Source organism: Mastomys coucha, unplaced genomic scaffold, assembly GCF_008632895.1.
Source record: "Mastomys coucha isolate ucsf_1 unplaced genomic scaffold, UCSF_Mcou_1 pScaffold21, whole genome shotgun sequence".
Classification (NCBI taxonomy): Eukaryota; Metazoa; Chordata; class Mammalia; order Rodentia; family Muridae; genus Mastomys; species Mastomys coucha.
Genome location: NW_022196904.1, coordinates 80,398,669 through 80,423,739, shown reverse-complemented (window position 1 = coordinate 80,423,739; position 25,071 = coordinate 80,398,669). Strand labels below are relative to the sequence as shown.

Below are 25,071 nucleotides of genomic sequence, written 5' to 3'. Positions count from 1 at the left end.
CTCCACTATGACAAACTACACCCTTGAACAGTGAGGACAAGGAAACCTTTTTCCCCCTGAGTTCTTTTGAGCATGGTATTTTATCACAGCAACAGAAAAAGAAACAAAGACAGATGGGAAGCTTACTAACATGGTTGTATAGTAGCAAGTAGCAATGGTAAGGAAAAGAAAAATTTAATGAGTGCTTTTTAAAAGTTTATAGAGTTTGCTGGATGAATAGATAACACTCACTATCTTGTCCTATGAGTTTGACAAAAGAATATACAGTCAGATGAACTGATTCTCCAAAAATAGCTATCTATTTTCTTTTTCAATTACTATTTTGTTTTTAATTGCATTTCTTGTTTCTTCAAAAGATCAAATGAGACTGATATGTTGAGGCTATGTGGGTTCCAAAGCTTATTTATTTTGGATTCATAGCAACACTCAACTACCTACCTACTCATCCTTAATGATAAGACCCACGTTTGACACCAGAAAACTACTACTTATTTCACAGCATCTTATATGGCCATTATGGTAGGAGGTTATAATTCAGATTTTTTCTACTGCTAAAACAAAGTATCAGAGATTCAACAGCTTATACAGCAGAAAAAAAGTTTGCACTCTATTGAAAATCAGGAAGTCTAAAGTCAGAGTTTCAACAATATTTGGGTTCTTGTGACCATCCATTCCTCCGTTGTAGTCTTTTCTGTGTGTATACTAAGCCACTGTGAGAAAATGAGAGTCAGTACTAGGGGTCAGGGAAAGCAATACAGTTTCCCATTCCCCCTTTCATATGGTAACATATCCTACTGATGGGCACTCTACCATTTTAATGTAATTTAAAACTAATTATTTCCTAAAAGGTATATCTTTAAATGAAGTCACACTATGGACTAAGACTTTGAAACATAAATTGGAAGGGAACATAATTTGGTTTATAGCTAGTGGAAGGAGAATTCTCTCAATAACTAAAACTTATAGGCTTATAAAGTAGAAAGAAAAAAAACCAAAATGTTTCATGTCTACATACAAGCCTGTGTTTTGAGACATGTGGAACAAAACTGTTGGAAATTGTTGAGTCTGACATATCATTGCTAGTTGAAAAGGATTCTGATCTTCTGATTGCTACTGTCCTTCAAATTCTGGTGTCAGTGGCATGAAGAGTAAGAGACAGGGAACTAATCTTTCAAACAGAAGGCTGACAACTGCTTCATATTTTCTATCTTCAAAGAAAATGGGTAGCAAGAAAAGGGAAAAGGCCTTTAGGGTCCCTCATCTTGCTCCTTTGAAGATGGGTGCAGTCTCATTATGGTCTTTTAAAGAACAGCCAAGGTAGTCCCAGGCTTTTTTTGTATGCATTCATTTGACATGCTTATCCTGACACAGGACTTATTAAGCATATAAGACTTATTGGCAGATAAGCACAAATGAGGACAGAGTCTTCCTTTGAGTATTCTGTACTTTTATATTAAATACAAATCTAAAAATGCTAAGCTGGGAAAAAATCTGGCTGCAAATGAAGAATTCAAGCCAAGACAGATTAGCAACGAAGGCATAGGCAGTAGTAGAAGATGCAACCAGTAAACATCCAGGCATACTAACCCCTGGTTCATGCATAATCCACTCAGGAACTCCCTATGTTACATGTCCAGAATGAAAGAGATGAAACTTACAATGTTTTGAAAAGTAACTCAAGACTTAGTAATTATCTTCAGAAAATGAAGCCATGGAGCTCAACCAAAATTAGTGGGTGCAACAGGGCATTGACTCAAGTGAGAAAGGCTTCTCTAACAAACTCATACATGAGGTATATTTACAAACAGGAAGTAGAATGTCATAGATATTTACAGAGCGTATTTTAAGTAGGTGATTTTACTGGATTGGGGAGATTTTTTTTCATCTTCCTCCCTTAATCTAGTAATACAAGGCAGAGGAAAGCTTCTGAAGCAGAAGGGGGGGATGATAAACATTTTTTGCAAAGTTCTTTAAACTAGACTAAAGTGAATCCATCTGGCTATCTGGTCTCTGAAACACTGTAGTGAGAAATCAGATGTCATTTCAATATTACTCAAAGGCCTGACTATCCCCAAAAAGCATAGAACAGAGCATGAAATCTAAAGGCTCTATAGTCAGTAACACCTGACTTTGAAAACTCCTTTTACCAATTATGATCTGGTCTAACCTGTTAGTATCTAACATTGTCATTTCTTTGGTTATATATAAAAGCAACATGGCAAGTGGAAATGAGGACTAGATGAAATAATGGATGTAAAGTATACATCCTAGTGCCCAAGTACTGCTCGAAAGGCATTACACAATTGACACAAGGTTCACAGGGGTTGTATGACCTGTTCTCCTGACCTCCAGCTAGTTCTTCCTCTTTCTTTCCTCCTGTCTTGCTTTCCTGATCTGGCAACAGCTATCCCTTATGAATGCCCAGGCTGGGTAGCAGTTGAGGTGCTTAGAAGAGGTACTAAGACTGCTCCTTTCACTGCTCAGTCCCTCTGCGAGGTAATGGGAGCAATCTGCAGAGCTGCGCTCAGCATGGGCAAACATCTGTCCTCCTGGTCACCACAGCTTGGCTGACACTGGTGCTGAGTCATACTATTGCTCATGGCTGGAAACTGGGGACTCAGAAGGCTCAAAGAAACAGACTTGAGAGGACAACTGTCTCTTTCTTTCTCTGGGTCAGATTACTCTAGCATGAGACAATAGGCAAAAAAGAATCTGTCATGTATGGAGGACTGATGGCTCATCCACTTCAGGGCACACTTTCTATTGTCTAAACAAAATTCAGGTAATGCATATAAAGCCACTTTTCAAAATTGATTTTCATAGGAAAATATATTTGCCATCTAGGTAGTTGTATACACACATTAAGTACACATATTCATATAGAACATGCAATTAGTATTTAACTTAGAGAATATGGCTCTACAGAAGATTGTTTACCTAATTACATGCTGTAGAATGAAGTCAGTAAGTGCTAGCTATTTTTCCATTGTTTTACACACACACACACACACACACACACACACACACACACACACACAAAAGGAGAGAGAGAGAGAAAGAGAGAGAAAGAGAGAGAGAAAGAGAGAGAGAAAGAGAAACAGAGACAGAGACAGAGAGAAACTGGAATGTGTTTTACTCTTTCTCTTCTGTAATCTACATGGCTCTGTTATGATTCTGGCTTTTAATATATCACTTATATAGCATTCATCAGCATGTTACTTCCTTATTTACTTTTCAAAGTACAGAAGAAAATCCTCAATGCTAAATGAGTTCTAACTCTACCGGAAAATTTGTATGATACATTTAGGTATTAACTATTATAAGTCCCTATGCAAACTATCATTATTATTGACAAAGAGATGCAAGTAATTGGATGGAAAGTGTTACCTTTCAGCAGTTTATATATATTAACTTTAAATAAAAATGCATTCATCCCTTCAGCACTGTGCCATACTCCATTCATTCTAAAAGTAAACCCTTTTTACAGTTTAACAGTTCTATAATGAAGATGCATCTTATAAGTACTATTACATCACAGATTCATTCACTCTTCTTTTGTCTCTGGGTAATAAATAATGATGTATCTTACAAGAGTTAACAATTTAAAGTCTAGAAAGCAAGGTATGAAAAACAGTCATATGTTTAGCTTTCTATCGGGTTTTACAAATCTGGTACAGAGCCAGGCAGTGGTGGCCTTTAATCCTAGCACTTGGGAAGCAGAGGAAGGCAGATTTCTGAGTTCGAGGCCAGCCTGGTCTACAGAGTTCCAGGACAGCCAGGGCTATACAGAGAAACCCTGTCTCTAAAAAACAAAACAACAACAACAAAAAAAAACAAAAAAAAACAAAAAATCAAAAACAAAAAAAAAAAAGAAAAGAAAAGAAAAGAAAAAAGAAAACAAATCTGGTACAGAAGCTGAAAAGTCCTATATTTCAAGTTATCTAATGAGAATTACAGTAATATAAAGATGATTAGCATCAATGTTGTAGGGATTGGTGAGAGATCTAGTCTGGGCATTTGAGGCTATAGTGTTTCCTAGTAATAATGATGGCCCTTCAAGATGCAGAACTAGTGAATGTTAGGTTTGGAATATGGTCAGATAGCTAGCTGAACAGGTCAAGCCAAATCTTTGAAGCTAACAAAAGAAATAGGGTATTTAAGAATTTGCTTAGAGCTTAGGATTCTCAGTTTATGTGAGCATGGATGGAGAACAAGGTATGATAGTAAAGAGACCAAATTATGGCAGATCTAGGCAATCACAATACAGGATTTCCCTTCCTTCTGAAAACATCTACATTCACCATATTTAAAAGGTAGGGGGAAGAAAGTTCCATTTGATAGATAAGAACACTGAGGTTACATAAGCCATATGTCTGCCTTCAGGCTGGATGCCAAAGAGCAAGACTAGCTAGTGCCCTTTTTTAAAGTGCCCATTCCTTTCATATTTTGCAAGAACCACCAAGGTCATGATTCTTTCTCTTTGGCCACACTGCTGACAAGCTCATCGCTTGGTTGTCCTTTCCTTCAGTTTATGCTGAATTAATGAGTTACATTTAGAAAAAGAAGTTTCTAAAGTGTTAATGCTTGGGAGAGTTTCCAAGGGTAAATTGCCCTAATGTTAGGAAAGTTACATCACTTGTTGGTTATCTCACACTGCCCCATTTATCCCTGGTTACTTTTATTAGATGAAGGATGTGGACACTAGTCTCCCCTATATGCATATGCAGGCACTTTTCAATGTTTCCCCTCAAAGGAGTAAAAAGCATAAAAATGAAAATAAAAACAAAGAAAGAGTTGAAAGAAGATTCACAACTTTAAGTATTTCAATACTCTTTGGCATTTTTGTGTGACTTGAAACTGCATTTTCACTGTATTTCGCATGTACCACCTAGCCTTTTAGAGTAAAGCAATCTGGAAATGGTCTACATTAAGAGATTTAAGTCTAAATGTAACAGCAGGCAAAAAAGAGAAACACCAACGTCTCAAGTAACTACAAAGTGTCTCAGAAAAGAGAGAATAATTGTTTAAATGGAGATGCCATGTTGTGGCCAGTCAATCTGAGTTGCACATTACCACTTTTAGGATAATTTTGTTCATAGAATTTGCTAGTCTGAGCAATGATCTTTTCAGTGAAAGAATAACAAAGCACCCGTTGCTTTTCATTTTCAGAAGAACATAGCAATGTGAATCACCTAACATCTTTGACTCATTTTTAAAGGAAACCACAGTTATAATTGGCTAAAATTTAGCCAAAGATGTCTTTTTGATGAAAGCCATCTTTACAGCCTATAAGAAAGATCAATGAGTACAAATATCAATATTTAGGTTATTAAGACATAACAATTACAAGCTATTTTTTTTTTTAGAATAATAGGGGCCTATAAATACCTTGCTGCATTTATCCAACTGGAGGGGACATAGAGAAATGGCATTAATGGAACAGGTAATTTAAAACATTGGTATTTTATATCTGAAGCATGGCCATTGTTGACTTACAAAAATCACAAACTTGGATTTTTGGAAACTTCATGATTTTGGGAGTTCTAATACAAAAGAGAAGGGCAAGATGAGAAGCAATGTTTATCTTATCTAGACCAGAGCACATTAGGAGATTCTGGAAAATGGTGAGAGATGTGGGCAGTGCAAGAGAAACAGAGATGGAGCTTAGGATGCCTTGGGTTCACATTTCAGCACTGATACTTACTACTACTCCTGTGACCTTGAGCTAGCCAATCTCTTCTCAAGGATTTTAGAAAAATAGCATATCATACAGGGTATGAAGATCAAATTAAATCTTACATAGAAAGCAGTTTGATGATGGCAAATGTGCAGACAATGGTTATTGATACTATTACTACCATGGTAATCATTATGACAGACATTACATGATGCTGGTGAACTGCACTAGTATTGAATTGAGGCAAAATGTTAGACTAAACGAACGGAAATAAAGGTAAACTGTGTGTTTAGGATAGCATTTAGACATTTGCATTCCTCATTAGCTCTCAATTAATTTGAGGCTTGAGAAAAATACTGTCCAGATCAAAGCTGGATGACAAAGTAGGATGGAAAGACTGTAGTGAATGTACATTGGCTTGTTAGATGGGGAAGGGGGGCAATCTTTATAAAAGATAATAAATTGATGGCTACTTCCCTAATGTAGACTTATCCCTCAAATGCTGCAGTTTGTGCTATTATTTATCAACCTCCTTCTCAAAGTATGTTACTGAATTTTTAGCTGAAAATACTAATTCATACTTATTTGTTTAAATAAGTAACTTGATCTGATTTATACCATACAAACCATTGCCACTCACAAGGTATTGTCTGAGTGGCTTCATTTTTCCACGTAGCCTACCTTTTGGTTTATTCTAGGAACTCTACAAGTACAAACTTTAAGAGATGTCAGCACCTAGCATTCAAAATTAGCTCCTCCCAGCCCTTTTTGCTGAGCTCAGAGTATTAGAACGAATCTGAATCTGTTTTCTTTCATTTTGCTCCTTATCACTCTGACAGCCTAACAGAGTTTAGTTGATGCTGAGTTCCAGAGGTGAATGCATCTTACACTCTGACTGAGTAAGACAAGGAATTTAGACCCTCTTGGCTCACTTTGGAGTTCTTCTTGCCTGTTCTAGGCACTACCAAGCCTGGAAGTGAAGAGGACATCCTGAGTCCTGGAGCTACTTCCTGCACACACTGAACACGCTGAGACTGAGCCCAAGTCACTTTGTTAGATTAACAGCCTTTCAAGTCCTTCACACACAGCTGCCATACTCAGATCTGAATCTGAATTAAATAGCACTGGAAGATTCAACTTTTTTTTTTTTTTTGCATACTAACTTGCTAGAAGGCATTGTCCCCAGTGCCTTTCAGAGTCCTGTCATCCATATAGCCTATAATTTTTATGGAAAGAAACACCCCCTTTTTTTCTAACAAAAAAAAGTGCTCTAATAGAAACCTAAGAAGGTCTTTTACTGCCTGAAAGTATCTTTCCTTAAAAATAACTTGAAGCAAGTAAACAAAGCTCCAAAATCAACATACTGGAACATGGTAAGTTTGCAGTTTCTGACATATAAAATGCAGAAGGGACCTATGTTACCCTAAACCTTCTCACCTACTCCTTCATCAAAAGGGTCAATGAAGAACAAACAGGCTATCATGGGACAGTGTTTGAATCCACTTTCAGGGACAAGCCCTTAAATGAAAATACCCAAGATATGTTCTCTTTTCACACTGCAATTCTACCTTGGTTTATCACGAGGTTCTTGTATTATATCAACACTCCTACTCTGACAGAACAGACCAAACGCCCTAGCAATGGCATCCTTGTAGTTGGGAGGAAGCATAGTACCATAGACCCTGAGAGCTATCCTGGGTCAGCCTCAGGAATGTGTGAAAGGTAGAAAGGGTAGAAAGGACCTGAGCTAAAAATAACATCCTCAGAGAAATATAGACTATGTGGGTTTCAACAAGATTCTGTTACGGTTGAAGGAAGTTTCCCCAGAATTTACCAAATCCTTTCTGCTTTCTCGATTTTCAAAATATGACAGGTTTTGGCCAGTGCCTCAAAAAACATTGAAAAAAATCAAAGATTTAAACTAATATTTTTTATTATGTTCAAGTTTCTAATGTACCTTGGGGCTTACAGGCTATTTTAATTTCTTAAAGAAACAAAACTAAGGAGGTCAATCTGTACAGAAATTTTCTGGAAACTCATCGTACAGAATACAAGGGACAAAAAGCCATTCTCTAATCGGAGAGCAGTAGCCCATTGAATATAGGATTCGTGCTCATTATAAACACTTTTGTAATGAAGATTTTGTTGTTCAGTGGAAACAGCATCAAGCAGTCCTGTGAGGTGTGGTGAGTGTCACCATAAGTCTCTGAGGATGCAGACACGTGTGCTACAGAAAGACACAGGTATTTATAATGCTCCCATAGACCCAAGGATCACAGTAATAAAAATAACGCAGTACAGCAACAAGTTTACTAGTGAGCTCCCCCAGTAAGCACAGACTGCAGCTGCTCCCCTGCTTCCATCCGATGCAATGCCAGGGAATACTTGTCTCTGTGGAGACCCTCTCTATCAACCGCTGATATCAGCCAACAGCTCCAATAGCCAAAGATCCCCATCCACCCGAATGCTTCCCTCCCTCCAGAACTAGCCTCTAAGAGTTGCCCCTTTCTAAGTGGCATGGACCACATTTCCACTGAGAGGCAGGTTCTTAAAACCAGCGAATAAAGGCTGCGTCTGTATTCAGACCAAGAGCCCAGAACAGGCACTTGGCACAGCCATAAAGCGATCTTCCTCCCCACTCATTCCATACCTTCTCTGATTTCGCCTTTCTGGCATTGTGCACGAACCTGCGACCCAGCTTCTTGGCATACCAGATCGAGGCAAACATAGCGATGCCAGCGGAGGTTCACAATGAAAGCCTCTGCACAATCAACTTCCCACGGAGGCTGAGCGGAGCGGATGCCGGCTGGAGCTGTCACTTGCGGGCTGTTGCTTTCTCCGATCCTCTCATGCTGGTTAGCCGGGGAGAGGATGGGAGGAGGGAGGGGTTGGGGGGAAAGGCAGTCCTGTTTGGCCGGTCTGCAGGTATATTTACATCCTGCCAGCAGGAGGTTCGGGAAAGGCGGTGCAACCTTCAGAACCGGCTCACACACATCCAGTTGGCTAAGTGTCGGGCTGCGGTTCTTCAGCTCCAAACTCCATGTGTGTGAAAAGGAAGAGAAGCCGCAGTTGACTCCACAGAGGCAGTACACCTCTGGCTCTCACTCCAATTGCACGCCTCGCTTGGCCATTTGGCTTCCTTCTCTCTTGACAGTTATGCGCTGGCGGCAGTGGCTATGTAGAGACATTCACACACAGTCTCACGGGTGTAACAGACAAAGCAAGAGAGCTGGGCACTATGGAAAACAGAACACCATGGCTCTGGCCATGGAGGAACAAACAGGTGTCCCTGGAGCCCAAATCCCTACCAGGTCGTCCAAGATGACTACCGAGATGGCTGGGGAAAAAAGCCACATTTTCTTCCCCATTTTCAACACACTTGGTCCAAGGAAAGTTACATCTCTGTCCACAGCTTGCAATAGAAGGAGTTTACTTCTTCCGAGATTGAACCCGGACAAAAGACACAGTTAAGCAGATGAAATGTCACGTCAAATGCCTCAGTGAAGGTCTTTAGTTTCCAAGTTTTTGGTTTTACATGTCTTCAGTCTAAGAACTAGAGTATAGAAAGTAATTTAAAGCTACCTTGAAACTAGCCCCAGCTGTTTCTTGCAGTAACATTCTCTTTTAAAGGGGCATTTGCCATTGTGATACCACCTGGTGAAAGGTAGGTTAAGGACACCTCTTCAACCATATTTCCTTGAAGAAATTTCTTACTAGATTCTAGCAGAAGGGGTTTCTAACTTCAGTGATCTTATTAGAGTTTAAACTCTCATGCCAGGCACTTTTAGGGTAAAGTCAATATTAAGAGACAAATGTTTCCTCCAGTGAAAGATAATGCTTAAGCCCTTTGCCAGCTGTAGTAAAGGATGACACACAGGCACATAAATGCCTTTCTATCTAGCAAGTCCTTCCAAGCTGACCTGGCAGAAGGGCACTATGAACACATACGAGTCAAAGGTGGTCAGCACGACTGCAGACTCCCAAAAGAGAATTCCCTTTTCTCAACAAAGCCACTGTGATGGCTTGTATATGCTTGGCCCAGGGAGTGGCACTATTTGGAGGTGTGGCCTTGTTGGAGTAGGTGTGGCCCTGTTGAAGTAGGTATATCACTGTGGGTGTGGGGTATAAGACCCGCGTCCTAGCTGCCTGGAAGCCAGTATTCTGATAGCAGACTTCAAATGAAGATGTGGAACTCTCAGCTCCTCCTGTGTCATGCCTGCTTGGATGTTGCCATGTTCCTGCTTTGATGATAATGGACTAAACCTCTGAACCCATAAACCAGCCCCAATTAAATGTTGTCCTTGTAAGAGTTGCCTTGGTCATGGTATCTGTTCATAGCAGTAAAACCCCAAGACAGCCACTGTCAGCAGTAGGTCTGTGTGAGGTGGCTGAGCACTGTCCATCAAAAGGGTTCAAGCTGCTGTCAACTGAAAAGTGTAATTGTTAAGTGTTGGATACCTTGGAGGCAACTGGAGGTGGAACAAGCCAGTATGAATTGTCAATAGCAACCCCCCAGGGGACAGTTGTGCCTACAATATTCTCAGTATAGTTATTGAAGAAATAAGTGCATGATCCAGTTTCTGGCCTTTGATTTTGTTTCTAACCCTTGTTCTCTCTGGATCCTATCTGCCTAATACATACATTAAAAGAACTGGGTAGATGGTTTTTAGGGCTATGTTCTGTGCTATGTGTCTAATTGTGGGTCTTTGTTATGAGAGTTTAATGGGACTTTCTATTGCTGTGGTGAAATGATTCAGTGTTAAAAAAAGCCAACTATGGGCCCTACAGGGTAGCCTAGCTCCTTCAGCTTTCTTTGGCATGCCTAGCTGCCACCCAGGGTTTGGTTTTGCCAATAGCTATTTCTTTTGCTCTATGCTCTCTCTTGTTACAAACACTATTTTTTTTTCTTTTATTTCCTTTGGACTCTCTTAGGCAACCCCATGTAATGTTCTCCACACTATACCCTGTTCTCCTTGGAGAAGAAACACTGCAGATCATCAAGAAATAAATGCATGATGGTGCCTGCTTAGGTTTCAAAGGGCTTCTCCACAGGACCAAAGCTTATCCAGCTTTTGTGATGCAAAAGGAATTCATGATTTCTGCATACAAGTTTGTCCAAGCCATGTGGTAGTTAAAGTAATAGTTAGTAAGAGAATAAAGCACAGGATATTAAAGGCCAGAAGGAGAATATCCACCTGAAATTAATAAGTAAAAAATTTCTAGCCTAGTGGTGGTGGCGCACGCCTTTAGTCCCAGCCCTTTGGAGGCAGAGGCAGGCGGATTTCTGAGTTTGAGTTCGAGGCCAACCTGGTCTACAGAGTGAATTCCAGGACAGCCAAGGCTACACAGAGAAACCCTGTCTCAAAAAACCCCAAAAAAATAAAAATAAAAAATTTCTTCTGTAATAATTTAACATGGAATCAAGTAATGGAGAGCTAGAAGAGCTACTAAATTTCAAGCATTGACAGATGCCATAAAGCCAAACAAAGGATGCTCATTTATTCTTAGGGGACTAACAGATTTTACAATCATGTTTGCATTTTTTTTCTATAAATTTAATTTTTTTTTTAAATCATGGAAAGAAGAACAGACAAGACCTTTAGTATTTGGCCACTTTATTTACTTATTTTGCTTTTATTTATTTTACTCATTTTGCCTCTGATAATTTTCTCCACACATTTGATTGGAGCCAGCATGGAATTCTTCTAAATAAATAAATAAATAAATAAATAAATAAATAAATAAATGCTATCAACAAAAATTCAGCTGAAAAACTAACCATAATTAGTGTTCACTAAATTGACAGTTGGAGATAAAAAAATGCAAATGTAGAGTAAGGCAGTAGCTGTCAGGGTGCATGCTTGTATTATTATACAAATACTGATCAAAATGAAGACAACAAAAATTTGTCACATGTGTCTATGGCAAACTAGGAAAAAATTAGTAACTAGGAAGGACTGGAAGAGTCAGTAGGATATTGTAAGCCTTCAGTTTCAACATGAGTATAATGTCAATTGAATACATTTACTGCCACATTCATATATCCATCTTTCCTGGGCCCTCCAAGGGCAAATGCATCTCATACAAACAGGAAGGCCGTGGTCTACAGTTCATCTTAATTGTCTCCAGGCATTACTCTTTTGTTTGAGATAAAGAAGTTGTAGCACTGTTGTCTAGGAAGACAGATCGTTCATTCAGACACTTTCCATCTGCAAATATAATCACAATCTGGATAGACCCTTTCCTTCAAAATTTCATCCTTAATACCTACAAATAACAGAAACCTAGTTGAGTTTGAGATGCAACATTAAAATTCTTTTAAGCAGCTTTGGGTTCACACCACAATACATGTACACACCCACACACCTGTGTGATTCCTCTGAACATCCAAGGTCAATGAAATGCTTAAGTCAAGCCATTAGGTATTGCTCCGCTAGAGTTTTCTGTCTGGCATATTAGTTACATTTTAAAAAATGTTACCTAGACATTAAACAGTTACTTTAGGAGCAGAGTAAGAAACTAATCCTTAGAAATTAATATCTATCTAGGTTCACTGTTAAATCTAAGAAAATGCACATTAAGGTGCATTTTATCAGCCGGGTGGTGGTGGCGCATGCCTTTAATCCCAGCACTTGGGAGGCAGAGGCAGGCAGATTTCTGAGTTCGAGGCCAGCCTGGTCTATAGAGTGAGTTCCAGGACAGCCAGGGTTACTCAGAGAAACCCTGTCTTGAAAAACCAAAAAAAAAAAAAAAAAAATGCATTTTATCCTATTCATATTTTCCTGTTTTATGTACATTTCATTAAAAATTTATGGTAGCTTATGACTAGCATGTGACTTTAGCCAATTACTAAACAGCAGTTATAAAGTATACCTGACATAATTTGGAAGTAAAAGATGATGAACATATTTGCCTTCAACATAAATGTCAAGATCTCAGTGTAAGTTTCCCATGCACAGACAACCATATATTGACCTCCATATTCTTTTTTATGAGATAAATAATTGATTGCTATGGCAATCAATGTACATTGTCACTTATGATTCAATGCCATCAATTTGTATTGAGTACATACTACATGCCAAATGCAAGGGACTGTTAAATGAATAAAATGCAATTGCTCCTCTCATGAAGCTTTGTGTAATTAGGGACATCGACATATGAAGAAGTAGATTTTGATGTAGAATTAAGTTATGTAGATATGCATGCATGACTTGAAGACTTCGTGAGAAATAGGTGGGTTTTGGTTTCTATAATAAATAGAGTTAAAAAAAGAAATAAAAATACAGTAATATTTTAATACTGATGTAAATTTTGAAAAGTAAAAAATAATATTTGAAACTTCTTTAGTCCTATGGTCAATATGAACACACATGTATTCTAATGTCAATGTGAACCAAATGATCCAGCCACAGACCATTTCTGTACCAAAGACACAATCAGTTATTGAGAAGTATAAAAAGTAAAACTTTTGAATTATTGCAGATAATTTCCTTGACTATTTATTAGAGGGCTAAAATTTACTTTTCTGCTCTCAAAATCATCAGACTATTTCTATAGTATTTTATTCTCTCATGCATTTTTCTTTTAAATATTTGATAATGGCATACTAATACATATTTCTAATATATATAGTTTAGACTTAAAACATTTTCATAGTTTCCATAATTTTTCAAAATATTTTATAGAAATATTGTTCTCAAAAGTGTATCAGTCTCCTCACCCAACTGCACTCTACTTCATCTAAAACCAATTCTCCATCAACATTGCTAGACATCAAAAGATCAACAAAAGCATAGGATTTTTCTAGATACTTCAAATATAGCTAGAGATTACAAGCTATGCCAACCTTTCTTCTGGCTCACTAACAAGTGATCGCTTATTTTTATTGTTATTTTATGAGTCACATATTCTAGAGGACAGTCTAACCAGGCACGATCCGTATCATGTTGTCTATGTGTAACCTTGATGGTATGTGCTGTTTATGTGGGTGTGTAGTGGGAGAGTCAACCGAGTGCCACATACATTCTTGCTAAAGGATCAACCACTGAGCTACAGTGGTTAGACCTTGATAGTTTGTACTTACTGGTGAGACTTGGAACCTTTACATATTTATTGGCTTTTTGAACTTCCTTCTGCTCACAGTCTTTGCTCTTTAAAATAGAACTACATTCTTACTGGTCTATGGAAGTATTTAGTATTCTGGGCATTAGTCCTCTGTGTATATCAGCCTTTAAATATATTTCCTCTCATCCTCTAACTCACCTCTAATTTACTTCATGTTTTATCATTCAGAGCCTTCATACATATTTAAATGAACAGAAACCCATTTGTGTTTGTACTTTTTTTTGTATTTTAAAAATGTTATTTTCTCTTCCAAATTTGAAAATAAATTATTTTTTATTTTTTCTAAATAATTTAAACTTGTGCTTTTAGAAAGTATGTTCACTTTTTTCAATTTAGCAAAGAGAAGAATCTAGTTTTCTCCATATGCAGAGACAGATTTATTTATTTATTTGGTACTTAAAAACGTTGTTTCTTGTCCCCACTACCATGTTCCAGCCCAAAGCCATATGTCTAGATCATATGTGCTTACATAATTAGGTTCTGGGCCCTTTTCTATTATTCTATTTTTGTTTATCCCCAAATCATATCACCTATACTTAATAGTAGATAGTAGCACATGTTGAGCGCTTTAGTACATACAATGTACAACTGATGACTTCTGTAGCAACCCAACCTTCTGTATTATTGTTGTAAGAGAGTTTGCTCCATCTTGACTCTTAGCTCCATCCACTATCAAATCAGTCCTTTATATTCTCAGTGTCTCCTGCAGGAAAATTTTACTATCAGACTTCTCACCATCACTCTTATAAGCTATTGATGTTCCCTAAATGCTACCATTTCTATCCTGCTATCTCGACTAAATCTTTTCCTATACATGTACAAATTTTAATAGCCTTTCAGCAATAAATTTCTGTGATAGTTAAACATACTCAGATTTTAAAATATTTTCCTAAAATTTATCTATATCCACTTATACTTAAATAATTGTATACGTTGTGATTTTCAAAATTATCATCAACTTTTCTTAGCATTCTGAATATGTTATGCCACAGGTCTTATGATATTAATTTTTATGATGGAAAGCTCTCAATCTAATTACTATATTGTAAGAAATATCTTCTCATTTATGTAACATATCTCTCTTCTTTCAGAAAACTCTTCTTTGAAGTAATAGTTATTCTTTAATCTGATTTTTTTGTAGAGCTATATGTGTGGTGAGCATGCATGTATGTACATTCTCATGTGTGTGGGTGGACTAAGCAGGTGCAGGTGCGTAAGTAAATGGAGGTCAGTGTTTCTCAATGGATATCCTTCTTAATCATTTTTTATCTCATATATTGAGACAGGGTGTCTCACTTGAACTGGAGCTAGCCAGTTTGGCTAGTCTTGAGAGCTAGTTACTTGCATTTATGTGGGAACTAGGATCATAATTCATCTTCATGCTTGCATAGCAAGTGTTAAATCCACCTTAAGCCATTCACCCAGTACCTGATTAATTTTTAAAATGTCTCAGTTGTTGCTCTTTCTAAACATCTTCTCTCTCACACTTTTAACTCACTTTATCTAAAATTTATATTTTCATTCTATATAATTTTACTCCCATTTTTCTCCTAGATCATATCCTGTATTACTCCTTGGGTTGCACATGATGTCAAAATGTAGGTTCTATTTTATACTTTGCTTTTTACCTTGCATTAATCACCTGTATTTGACATTTTTTAAAATGAGATTTTGGGGTTGACTTTTGTTGCTGAGTTTTTGTTTAAGTTGATGTTAGCTGGTTATACTGTGTAGCCAGGATAGCTTTGAACTTGTTGGCCATTAATTCATAAATCTCCTATTTCTATTTTCTGAGCACTGGAATTATAGGGATATACCACAAAGCCTAATAATTGTGATTATTATTAATGGATTAATATATGTATTTATTTTAGATACTCTACTTCTCTTTTAAACTTACCTGGTTTTGTATTATATACTTTTATTCTGCCCTCCGTTGAGATATTCATTTAAAACATGCTTTGTTGTTCCTTTGCTTCCACTTTGTTTTAAGGGTCTGTTTCTGTCTTTCCCACCCTTTTATGACATTTCTGGATGCCTGCATACTCTCATTCTGAGCTCTACTTTAGGCTGGTTCTTCTTAGAGTTTCCCAAAGGCATAAAGTTGTATAGTTGTTTCATTGGGAGAATTGTACACATATCTGGCAGTTACTCTGAGATTTCACTAGTCCACACATAGTTTCTTATTAACTTTTAATCTGGCAGCCATTCTCCACACAAATGAAGTGTTTTTATTTTTTTCTTCTTTTCATTTCCCTTTAAACGTAATTGAAGCTTGACTTTCTTGGTATATTCTGAGGCTGGTAAAGGAAGCTTTTTAGAATAACTTTCACTAAAGAGAATCTTTTGTGTTTTCTAAAGTTATGTTTAATGTTCCTTATGTTAGTCTTTTAGTGAAACTAACATCAGGCATCTGATCTTGGAAGGGCATCAGAAGCCCTCATTCTTATCCAAGTGGCCTTTATTGGCCCCAGGTACTCCAGCAATATCACACTTAAGAGCTCACAGTTATAACACTTACTAACTATAAACACAAATAAATCACAATAGCTTGAATCTAACACAGCTCCAAAACCATTATGAGCTGAACCTACAAAAAAAGCTTTAATGTTTAATAAGCATGCATGGGAACAATACTATAAAATTTATTTAATGTGAGGTATTCCATACTGTAGACTGTAGGACATCCAAAGTCACCATTATAAAATAATTAATCACTTAAACATAGCTGTGTGCTGCTGATACCACATACTATTTGTTTTTATATCTTCAGCAGTTTACACATTTCTTTGTGTATATTAGGAGCTCAACATATAGTTTTTGAATAATAGAATAGTAACTTCATGAATGGATAAATAAATGAATGAATGTAACATTTTAATTAGATGAAAGTCTTGAAAGATGAAAATAAGGCACTCTACAGACACAAACATAGCATTCATTGTTATCCTTCATTCATAGTTTTATCTCAGAATGATCTTCATAGCATAAGAGATGGTCACTGGACAGGTTCAAAGTTCTTTGAAAAGTACAGTTTATAAGAATATTAGCACTTGTTGATATGTGGCCTAAAATTATCTCATTTTTTATTGTAATTTCTTATTTTCCATGGGAACTAGATGCCCTAACAAACAAACAAATACAACCTATTTATGGAAAAATAAATGAACTCTTTCATTTTCATATATATATATATGTATATATATACATATATATACATATAAAAGACCTGCTACCAAAAACATGCAACTCATTTAATTTTCAATTCTGCCACCTACATACAACAAAAACAGCAGCTGTTAAAATCATCAGCACAAATGTCAACTGTAGACAGTGTTGCTCAAAATATATGCTGGATATTAATCACACCCTCTTCAGCTTTAAGAATATACAAAGTTTGTAAGAAATGTATAATCACTTCATAGTGTCATATCTATAAAGGATGATGAGAAGCAGGGATGAGGAAATCTCTTCACATAAAATGAGGAGATCTCTCCTTAAAAACATATTATCTTGAGATAAGTCCAGGACTTCCTTAACTCTGATTTTATTTAGCTTTACCCTCTTGAAAAAAAGAAAAACCTTGTTAGCATCTACTTAGTTTTAAATTTTTTATTGACTTGCTTCATTATTATTTATATTTTAAATATAAATATATATATATAGTGTGTGTGTGTGTGTGTGTGTGTGTGTGTGTGTGTGTGTGTGCATATGGCCATTGTCCTGGGAAAAATAAGGGCATTTTCTTAAAGGCATATACTATATTCTAACTTGAAAATCTTTTGACTTTACTTTCCAACTCTTTCTGTACCATTAAACATTTTCTACTTTCATTTTGCATACATATACACAATCTCAAGGCCATGGGCAAAATCTAGGAACCACAAATGTACTGAAAACACATAACAGTAGTCATCCTGAATCTGGTTAATGCTTGTATTTAAATGAATAATTTTAATAAGTAACTTGGTACTATCAAGATAAACAAGCAAATAGTATAAAGTTATTAATAATACAAATAAGCAAAACAAACTAAAAGTCCAGTGAGAAGGCAATTGATAGATAACTTTATCTACAATTTCTTTTTAAATTTCCACTGGAGTTCAAGATTTTTTTTATTGTTAAAGTCAACATTAAAAATATTAGGTTTTATCATGGCATTTATATATATAAAACACTTTAGTGTTGCATATATGTGTATGTAATTATATTTTGTTCATGTTTATATCATCTCTTTTTCTGGTTGCCTTACTCCATCTTAATTAGTTCATGCATCTACATTCATGCTATTGCATATGCCATTAGACTCTCTTCATTACTTGCCATCCTTTTAGAACTCTTCCTCCTTCATTCATGCCCTACAAACACAAATAGAATACGGCTAAAATTTAAATTTATATTATGAATGGTTTAATTGTCTTTCTGAGACTGGTTTAATTTGCTTTACAAAATAATCTGCTCCAGCCGTTCTCCTTCAAAAGTCATGATTTCACTTTTCTTTACAACTTGATAAAATTGCATTGTGTATATGTACCACATTTTGTTTACCTTTCTTATATTGATGGGCATCTCGGGGGCTCCATAACCCAACTATTGAAAGTGTAGCTACCAACAGGGAAGTGTAAGTACCTCTGCATTTTGCTGACTTATGAGAAATAGCCTTATATTATCAGAAGTATATCACAGGTTAGGAATTACTCTCATCACATTTGATCCTTATAAGGAGCTTCTGAGTCTGATAATAACTTACTTCTGCAGATGGAGGAAACTAAATGCTACAGAAATAAAGCAGCTTACCCAAGTTATGAGGAAAAGGAAAAAGATTGGAAAATGAGACATTTTTTGAGCACTAGAAGAAAATTAAGCAGAGAGGCTCTACACCCATACTGTAATTAGCCAATGTTAGTAAGTTTAATTTTGAGGAACATGGCAGAGTTAGAGGTAAGGGAGATGATAAGTCAGAGAGGATGGGTGCCTTTTTAGAAGGAGAGCAATAGAAATAAGGGCAATCAGTAGAAAAGGAAATGCTGTCTTGATCTTGATGAGCTGCAGATTGCTGACTCACTCAGCCAAGAGCATTCTTTTTCATGTTTACTGTATTTAAAATAATCTTTTAGTGTATGTAGTTTTCTTGTGGAGCATTCCAGTCATGGATTGATCATGCCTGTCCTTGCATCATTGCATTCTTCATTGTTAATACAGTGTGTGGTAGATGGCAAGTTCCCTAATGAGAATTATTTAGTTTACTAGTGAAGTAATGGATAACTAATGTATAAAATCTCATAGGTGATTCTTAGATTGAAAATCAGGGGGAGAGTTGAACTCAAGGGACTTAGAGAAACTTGTAAGTAAAAAAGGAACTCATAAATAGAATCTTCCCTTTTCATTGTAGTGTGTGTGTGTGTGTGTGTGTGTATGTGTGTATGTGATCAATCATTTTTATGTTATTTTGCATATTTTATGACTTTCATTAATGAAATTTAAAGAGTTGATTCTTTTCTTTATTGTATCTGTTGACTATTCTTCATAAGCAATAGTTTCTAAAATAAGACTTTTAAATTTCTTGTGTTAATTTTTAACTATATATTTGTAGTATGTTTTTCTTTACTTTTTGAAATGTGGATGTTGTTTTTTGGAGAAATATATATATTATATGTGCATATGATATATATATATATATATATATATATATATATATATATTTGGAGAAATATATTATATATATAAATGCTCCTCTTCAAAAAGGCTGAAGTTTCATGGTTACCAGTTATTCACATTTTAGGAAGGCATGCTATATGCTAAAGACAAAAAGAAAACAATGAAAGCCAAAAAGGTATTATATGTGGCTAACTTTTTAATTCATTAATGCAAATAATGAATATTATCCAGCTGTGAACACTACCAGCTACAAGAATGACCTGCTTGACAAGGTCAATAGTGTCATCAATGTCATAGGAGTAACCAAACACATTGTGAATTGATTTAAAGCTTTCTTTCTGTACAAGATGGAAGTTCTACCAGTCACAGGCACTGAGACCAACAACCTACGGCTGGAGAAGCTGTAGTCCCTCTGGGAAGATATGCTACTACTATTACTCTGCTAGAGGAGCATAGCAATGAACTGATTCTTAGTGACTTCCATTGTACCCCTAGATTAGTGCATATCTCAGATCTCATAAGAGAAACTTGTTGCAAAAGATGGCAATTAGTACAGTGAGCCAAGGTACAGCGAATCTGTGATGGCAGAGTACTCAACCTTAAATGGGACCTCTAAATCATTTCCCTTTCTCCCAAGGCTTTGGGCTCATTGCAGAAGAGAGGGCAGAAAGACTGTAAGAGTTAGAGACATGGACGATTATAATGAATTAGTGTTTTCCAGGTATAATAGGATGATTGAACATATAAACTCATAATGGTTGTGAGAGCATACAAAAGGCTGTCAAAGTTCAAGCCTGAGGAACACCCAGCATGATGACCAACCTCTAGCTGAGGAGCTATTTGTAACTGATGGCTATTGGGAAATGGAGAATCAGTTATTATTGAGAGTATGCCATCTGGTAGGTATAATATGCTGTGGGGAATAACCACATACTCAAGATAACATTAAATGCACTCAGTGAGTTTTAAAAGAAAGTGAATGAGGACACAAAGGTAGTTGGGTATAGATGGTACAGATGAGGGGTGTGGATCCCTGGGGCTATGGGGGATGAAAATTAATATCATCAAAATGTAAGTTATAAAATTCTCAGAGAAATAGTGAAAGTATTTAAAAATAAAATAATTTCAATTCAAATCTATTAGAAGCAAAATCTCATTGTCTTCTGTTACGAATGGGATGGGAAGTAATTTCAGAGAACTAATGATGTACAGCTGGTGGTTTCCGAGGTTTCATTTGGTGCTACTTTGAAAATTATGACTGTAGGTGGTTAAGGCTCAGAGCAAAACATTTAACAACTATTACTTTCATAAGTTTAAATGGAACAGCAACTTGAACAAAACTTATATATACCAAAGTTTAAAATCAGTGGTTAGGTTCTGTCTATATTTTAAAAATGGATGCACCAGATGTGCCTCTGTGCTGAGTGTTGTGGGAAGAGACACAGCACAGATGATCCCAAACTGTTTAGCCTGAGAAGCACAAAGGTTAATCTCACCATTGGCTGCAGAGATAACAGATGATACACTAGGATTTTTTAGAAAAAAAAGAAGTTAATTTCCAGGCACAGTGTCTTACAGATATCTTTTAAGCATCTACTTAGAGACTTTATGTCACCAGGTAGATATATATGTCTAGAATCTTATAGAAGATATTGGCATATAAATTGAATTTAATATTTTCTTCACTCGCTGAAATAGAGATGCAGGTCAAAGATGAAGTCCGTACTGCTTGATGCTTATAGTTATGTAGTTAATTATAGTTTCCTGAGTATTAGATCATGAATTTAAGGGGAGCACTGTTACAAGATAAGAAAGGTAGAAGCCTATGCAACTGTACTGGCAATGAGGGAATTCACATTATTCAAACCGGGAAGGGAATGTAGAGGTCTATAAAATGAAAAGCATATTATGGGATTGATATATTTAAAGACATTTAGTACTCAAAATATCCATTGGAGTTCATATACATATAAATTTTGGAGCCTTGTACTTTGAGTACTAAGTATCACATGGTCAAAGTGTTTATTAAAATTAACACAAATTTTAATGTCAAATGATTAATGCTTACCTTATTCAATATTTAAATGATTTTTAGAATTACCAAATTTTGACAGCATTCTACACAGTAGTCTCAAAATTTAATTTACTGCAAGCCATTGATGAACAGTGACCCAGACAGAATGCAAGACAGATCCTGATTTAGGATTCTGGCTCTCCCCCAGAATGAGAAGATGCTATCAAGTTATTTTCCTGTGCAGTAGGTACACAGCACTTGTAAACTTGCTAGCTATTCCTGGATTGGAAAGCGACTGCCATTCTCTATGCTTTTTTTTTCCTAGTCATTTTCTTTGGTCTGGTAAAGTCTGTAAAATTCATTTCTTTCAGAAGTTGGAAAGAATCCAAAAAAGATTCTGCTATTAACAGAGTCATACAGAGGAAGATCTACCTAAGGTTACCCTTCAGAAAATAGGATTCAGGGGAACCAAGTTAAAGAGCCTCTATCCAGTGACCCACAAACAAAGCCCCATAGGAATACCACTTAAATACATACTTCATTAATGTGCAGCTTCAACTCCAGGAGCCATGGTAAGTCACAAAGGCAGGAGATGAGAAAAATTATACAATTGGCACACTGTCATGGAGGAAATGGATGCCTACTGATAGAAAATAGTATGGTTTTATAGTCAACTGTACTTAGGGACCTTTCTGACCAGTGAGAGAAAGAAGCTGTAGATACAGAATGTAGGAACGGAGGTTTTGGCAACATACAGCAGTGCAAGCACTTTAGAATAGTTTGTTGCTTCCTTAGAAGATAAACATACAATACCCTATGATGTAGCACAACTATTCTTGGCATTTGCCTAAAAGAAATGAAAGACCATGTTCCTCCAAAAACTGCACACATGTTTCATGCATGCTTGATGTGTAATAGTTCCCAACTGGTAAAACAGTCCTCTGGAACAGAGGAATAATCCAAGAGTGTGACATTAGTGGAAAGAAATGCTGTTAAGTGATAAAAAGAATCATCAACAACACATGCTTGTCTTCAAAAATAATGATGTTGAGGAATATAAATCAGGAAATTTAAAGCACATGCTGGATGATCATAGTCATGAATAAAAATTCAAGATAATGTAATTGAAACAGTCAACAGTTAATTGTCCCAGATGGATAGGCTGAGGGAAAGTAAGTTTGTAGACAAGTATAAGAAAACATTAAAGGAAGATGCACATAGCTATTATCTTTATGGAGGTGACAGAAATACAGGTGGACACACATGACTAAATCTATTGCAGTACTTATACGCAGATCATTGCATGAACCTTAATAAAGCTATTATGGCATAAACGAATATTTGGCATCTAAACTTTGCCTTTATTTTGTTTAAGTGCAAAGATTAAAAAACAAACTATTAAATAAAATATCATAAAGAAAAAAAGTAGAAACTGGGACAAATTAGAAAAAAAACACATTGTTTCTTTTTTTACTCTCTCTCTCTGACTAACTTTGTCCCTTTAGCTCTCACCTACAATAATTTCTTCCTAATGAAATTCACACTTGTCCACTCCGCCACCATTTTACACTTAGCAACAGTGCAAGGATTCACAATGTATTTTGGGTTTATGTCTCCTATCTGCCCTGGATCACAAGGACATCAATAAATAATGTAAGAAAACCCAGTCAGTTCTACTTTCCTATTTTATTTAGTTTTCCTGCAGAAACAAACTTAACTGTGGTACTTAATTTTGATCTCAGAGATTGATTTTTCTCCTCTGTTTTGTGCTCCTTGCTAAGGAAAACCAAGTTCTCATAGTCTATTCTCTGTACTATCCATCTCACCACCTTTGGCAGGCAAACTACTCTAAGAGATCCAGGGGATTCTGTACACAGTCTTTCTTTGCTGGATGCAAGGAAAACAGTAAGTTTTTAAATTTGAAAAGAAAATTAAAAACATGGCCAAGGATCATGTATGCATCAACACTTATTAAACTTTCATCACATTTTACTGAGCATTTAAATGACTATAACCACTTTTGAGACTATACTAAAAGGATTAACAGTAGATCTAAATTAGGACTCCACATGTGACAGTATTTGGGGATCCAACTAAATCACATAGGAAAGTCTTTTCTGATGAGAAAAGGCTGCTTCAGATTCAGGCACAGACAGGCCAAAATGATCAGTTTGTTTCCTTTCACCACAGCTCAAATTACAGTTTTGTCTCTGCAACATTGAGTGTCTTCCAGCACATCCATTAAGGCAGATTGGCTCATGGTGAGGTTGTCTGTAAGACCTAATGTCTATGAGAATGAACAGAACCATTGCCAAAGGAGTGTGGAACACTGGGTTCTGAGCAGAGGGCTTTTGTCTCAACACAGTTGCTCATGAAAACCTGGGTGACCAATCCAGTGCCAAATCTCCAGGCATTTGTGTAGGACAATTCAAATTCCCTCAGCTTATTCCCTGAAGCTACATGGATCTTTTTTTTTTTTTTTTCTTTTTAATGTGCATAGGTGTTTTGCCCGTATGTGTGTCTGAAGACTTCATACATGCTTGGTGACCTCAAGTCCATAAAAGGGAATCCTATCCTGTAGATTGGAGTTACAGACAGTTGTGAGCTAGTGGGAATTGAACCTTGGTCCTTTGGAAGAGCAGTCAGTTCTTACTGATGAGCCATCTCTCCAATTTCCCAAATTCTTAGTAAGTTGATTTAGAAGCCTTAATATTCAAGAACCTACCAGATTCAAGAACCTATGCCAAAAAAAATATATCTCAATCAGGTAGATTTAGGCCAGATAAATGATGTAGGAATCATTACTTTCCAAACACAAAGATAAAGATGTGGTGCTACTTGTAGAAATGTTCTACGAGATTCATATAACTATCAAGTGATCATGCATAGGATTGACAATTTGATACACACTAAAAGTTTGAAAACTAATCAGTTTTGTTAAGCATAGAGATAGCTTTATCCTGTCATAAGGATAGGCAACTAGTCCTTTGTTCCTTATACTTTACCTAGCTCACTTTCTTCCTCAAGGCTCATTTTTATCTGTAATCACCACATAGACTTCTCTTTCCCAAATGTCTATTCAGTCACTGTGTGACATGTTTCAAGATTCATGAATGTATTTTTTTTCAACAAATTTTTGTTCTGGCTGTTTTCTCCTTTTTTTTCACTATTGTATTTATCGGAACCAAGTGATTTCACTCATGTCTGCCTTCTTTCCCCACACTTACTAGGATACTAACATTTTGGTTAATGGTGTGTGTTTGCTCACCTGATCTCTGCTATGCTAGGCTTAGAAGCCAGGGCCTCACACCAGGCCAGGTGAGCACTTGAACCCCTTCTCCAGTGTCAGCACAGAAGTGTTAGGAGTCTGCAGACATTGGAGTTTCCTGTTCATTAGAGGGACTGTGTGCTCATCAGTATTTGGAAAGGAAAGTGCTGTGGCTTTAAGTACTTATTGAAATTTAGTTTGAAATAATTAAGGACAAGTCCTAGCCACAACATGCAGCCTTGCTTTTCTAGTTAACCAGAATGTGTGCTGGTAATCAGAATCTTTCTATGATTCCATCCAAACTTGCTTTGTAGAACTAAACAATTC

General features: G+C 36.4%; 1 protein-coding gene across 16 annotated transcripts in view; it reads right to left on the bottom strand.

Annotated features, from left to right (window-relative positions):
• The window catches only part of Dlg2 (discs large MAGUK scaffold protein 2), a 1,953,494-nt gene that overhangs the window by 879,582 nt on the left and 1,048,841 nt on the right, over positions 1–25,071 (bottom strand). The window contains exon 1 of one of the 16 annotated variants that reach the window (XM_031387365.1): positions 8,328–8,986. The exons of the other annotated variants lie outside the window; for them this stretch is intronic. Within the exon in view, the coding sequence (XP_031243225.1) occupies positions 8,328–8,405 (78 nt within the window). The 5' untranslated portion in view covers positions 8,406–8,986. Of the gene's footprint in view, positions 1–8,327; positions 8,987–25,071 lie in introns of those variants that run through there. 16 annotated transcript variants of the gene reach the window in all.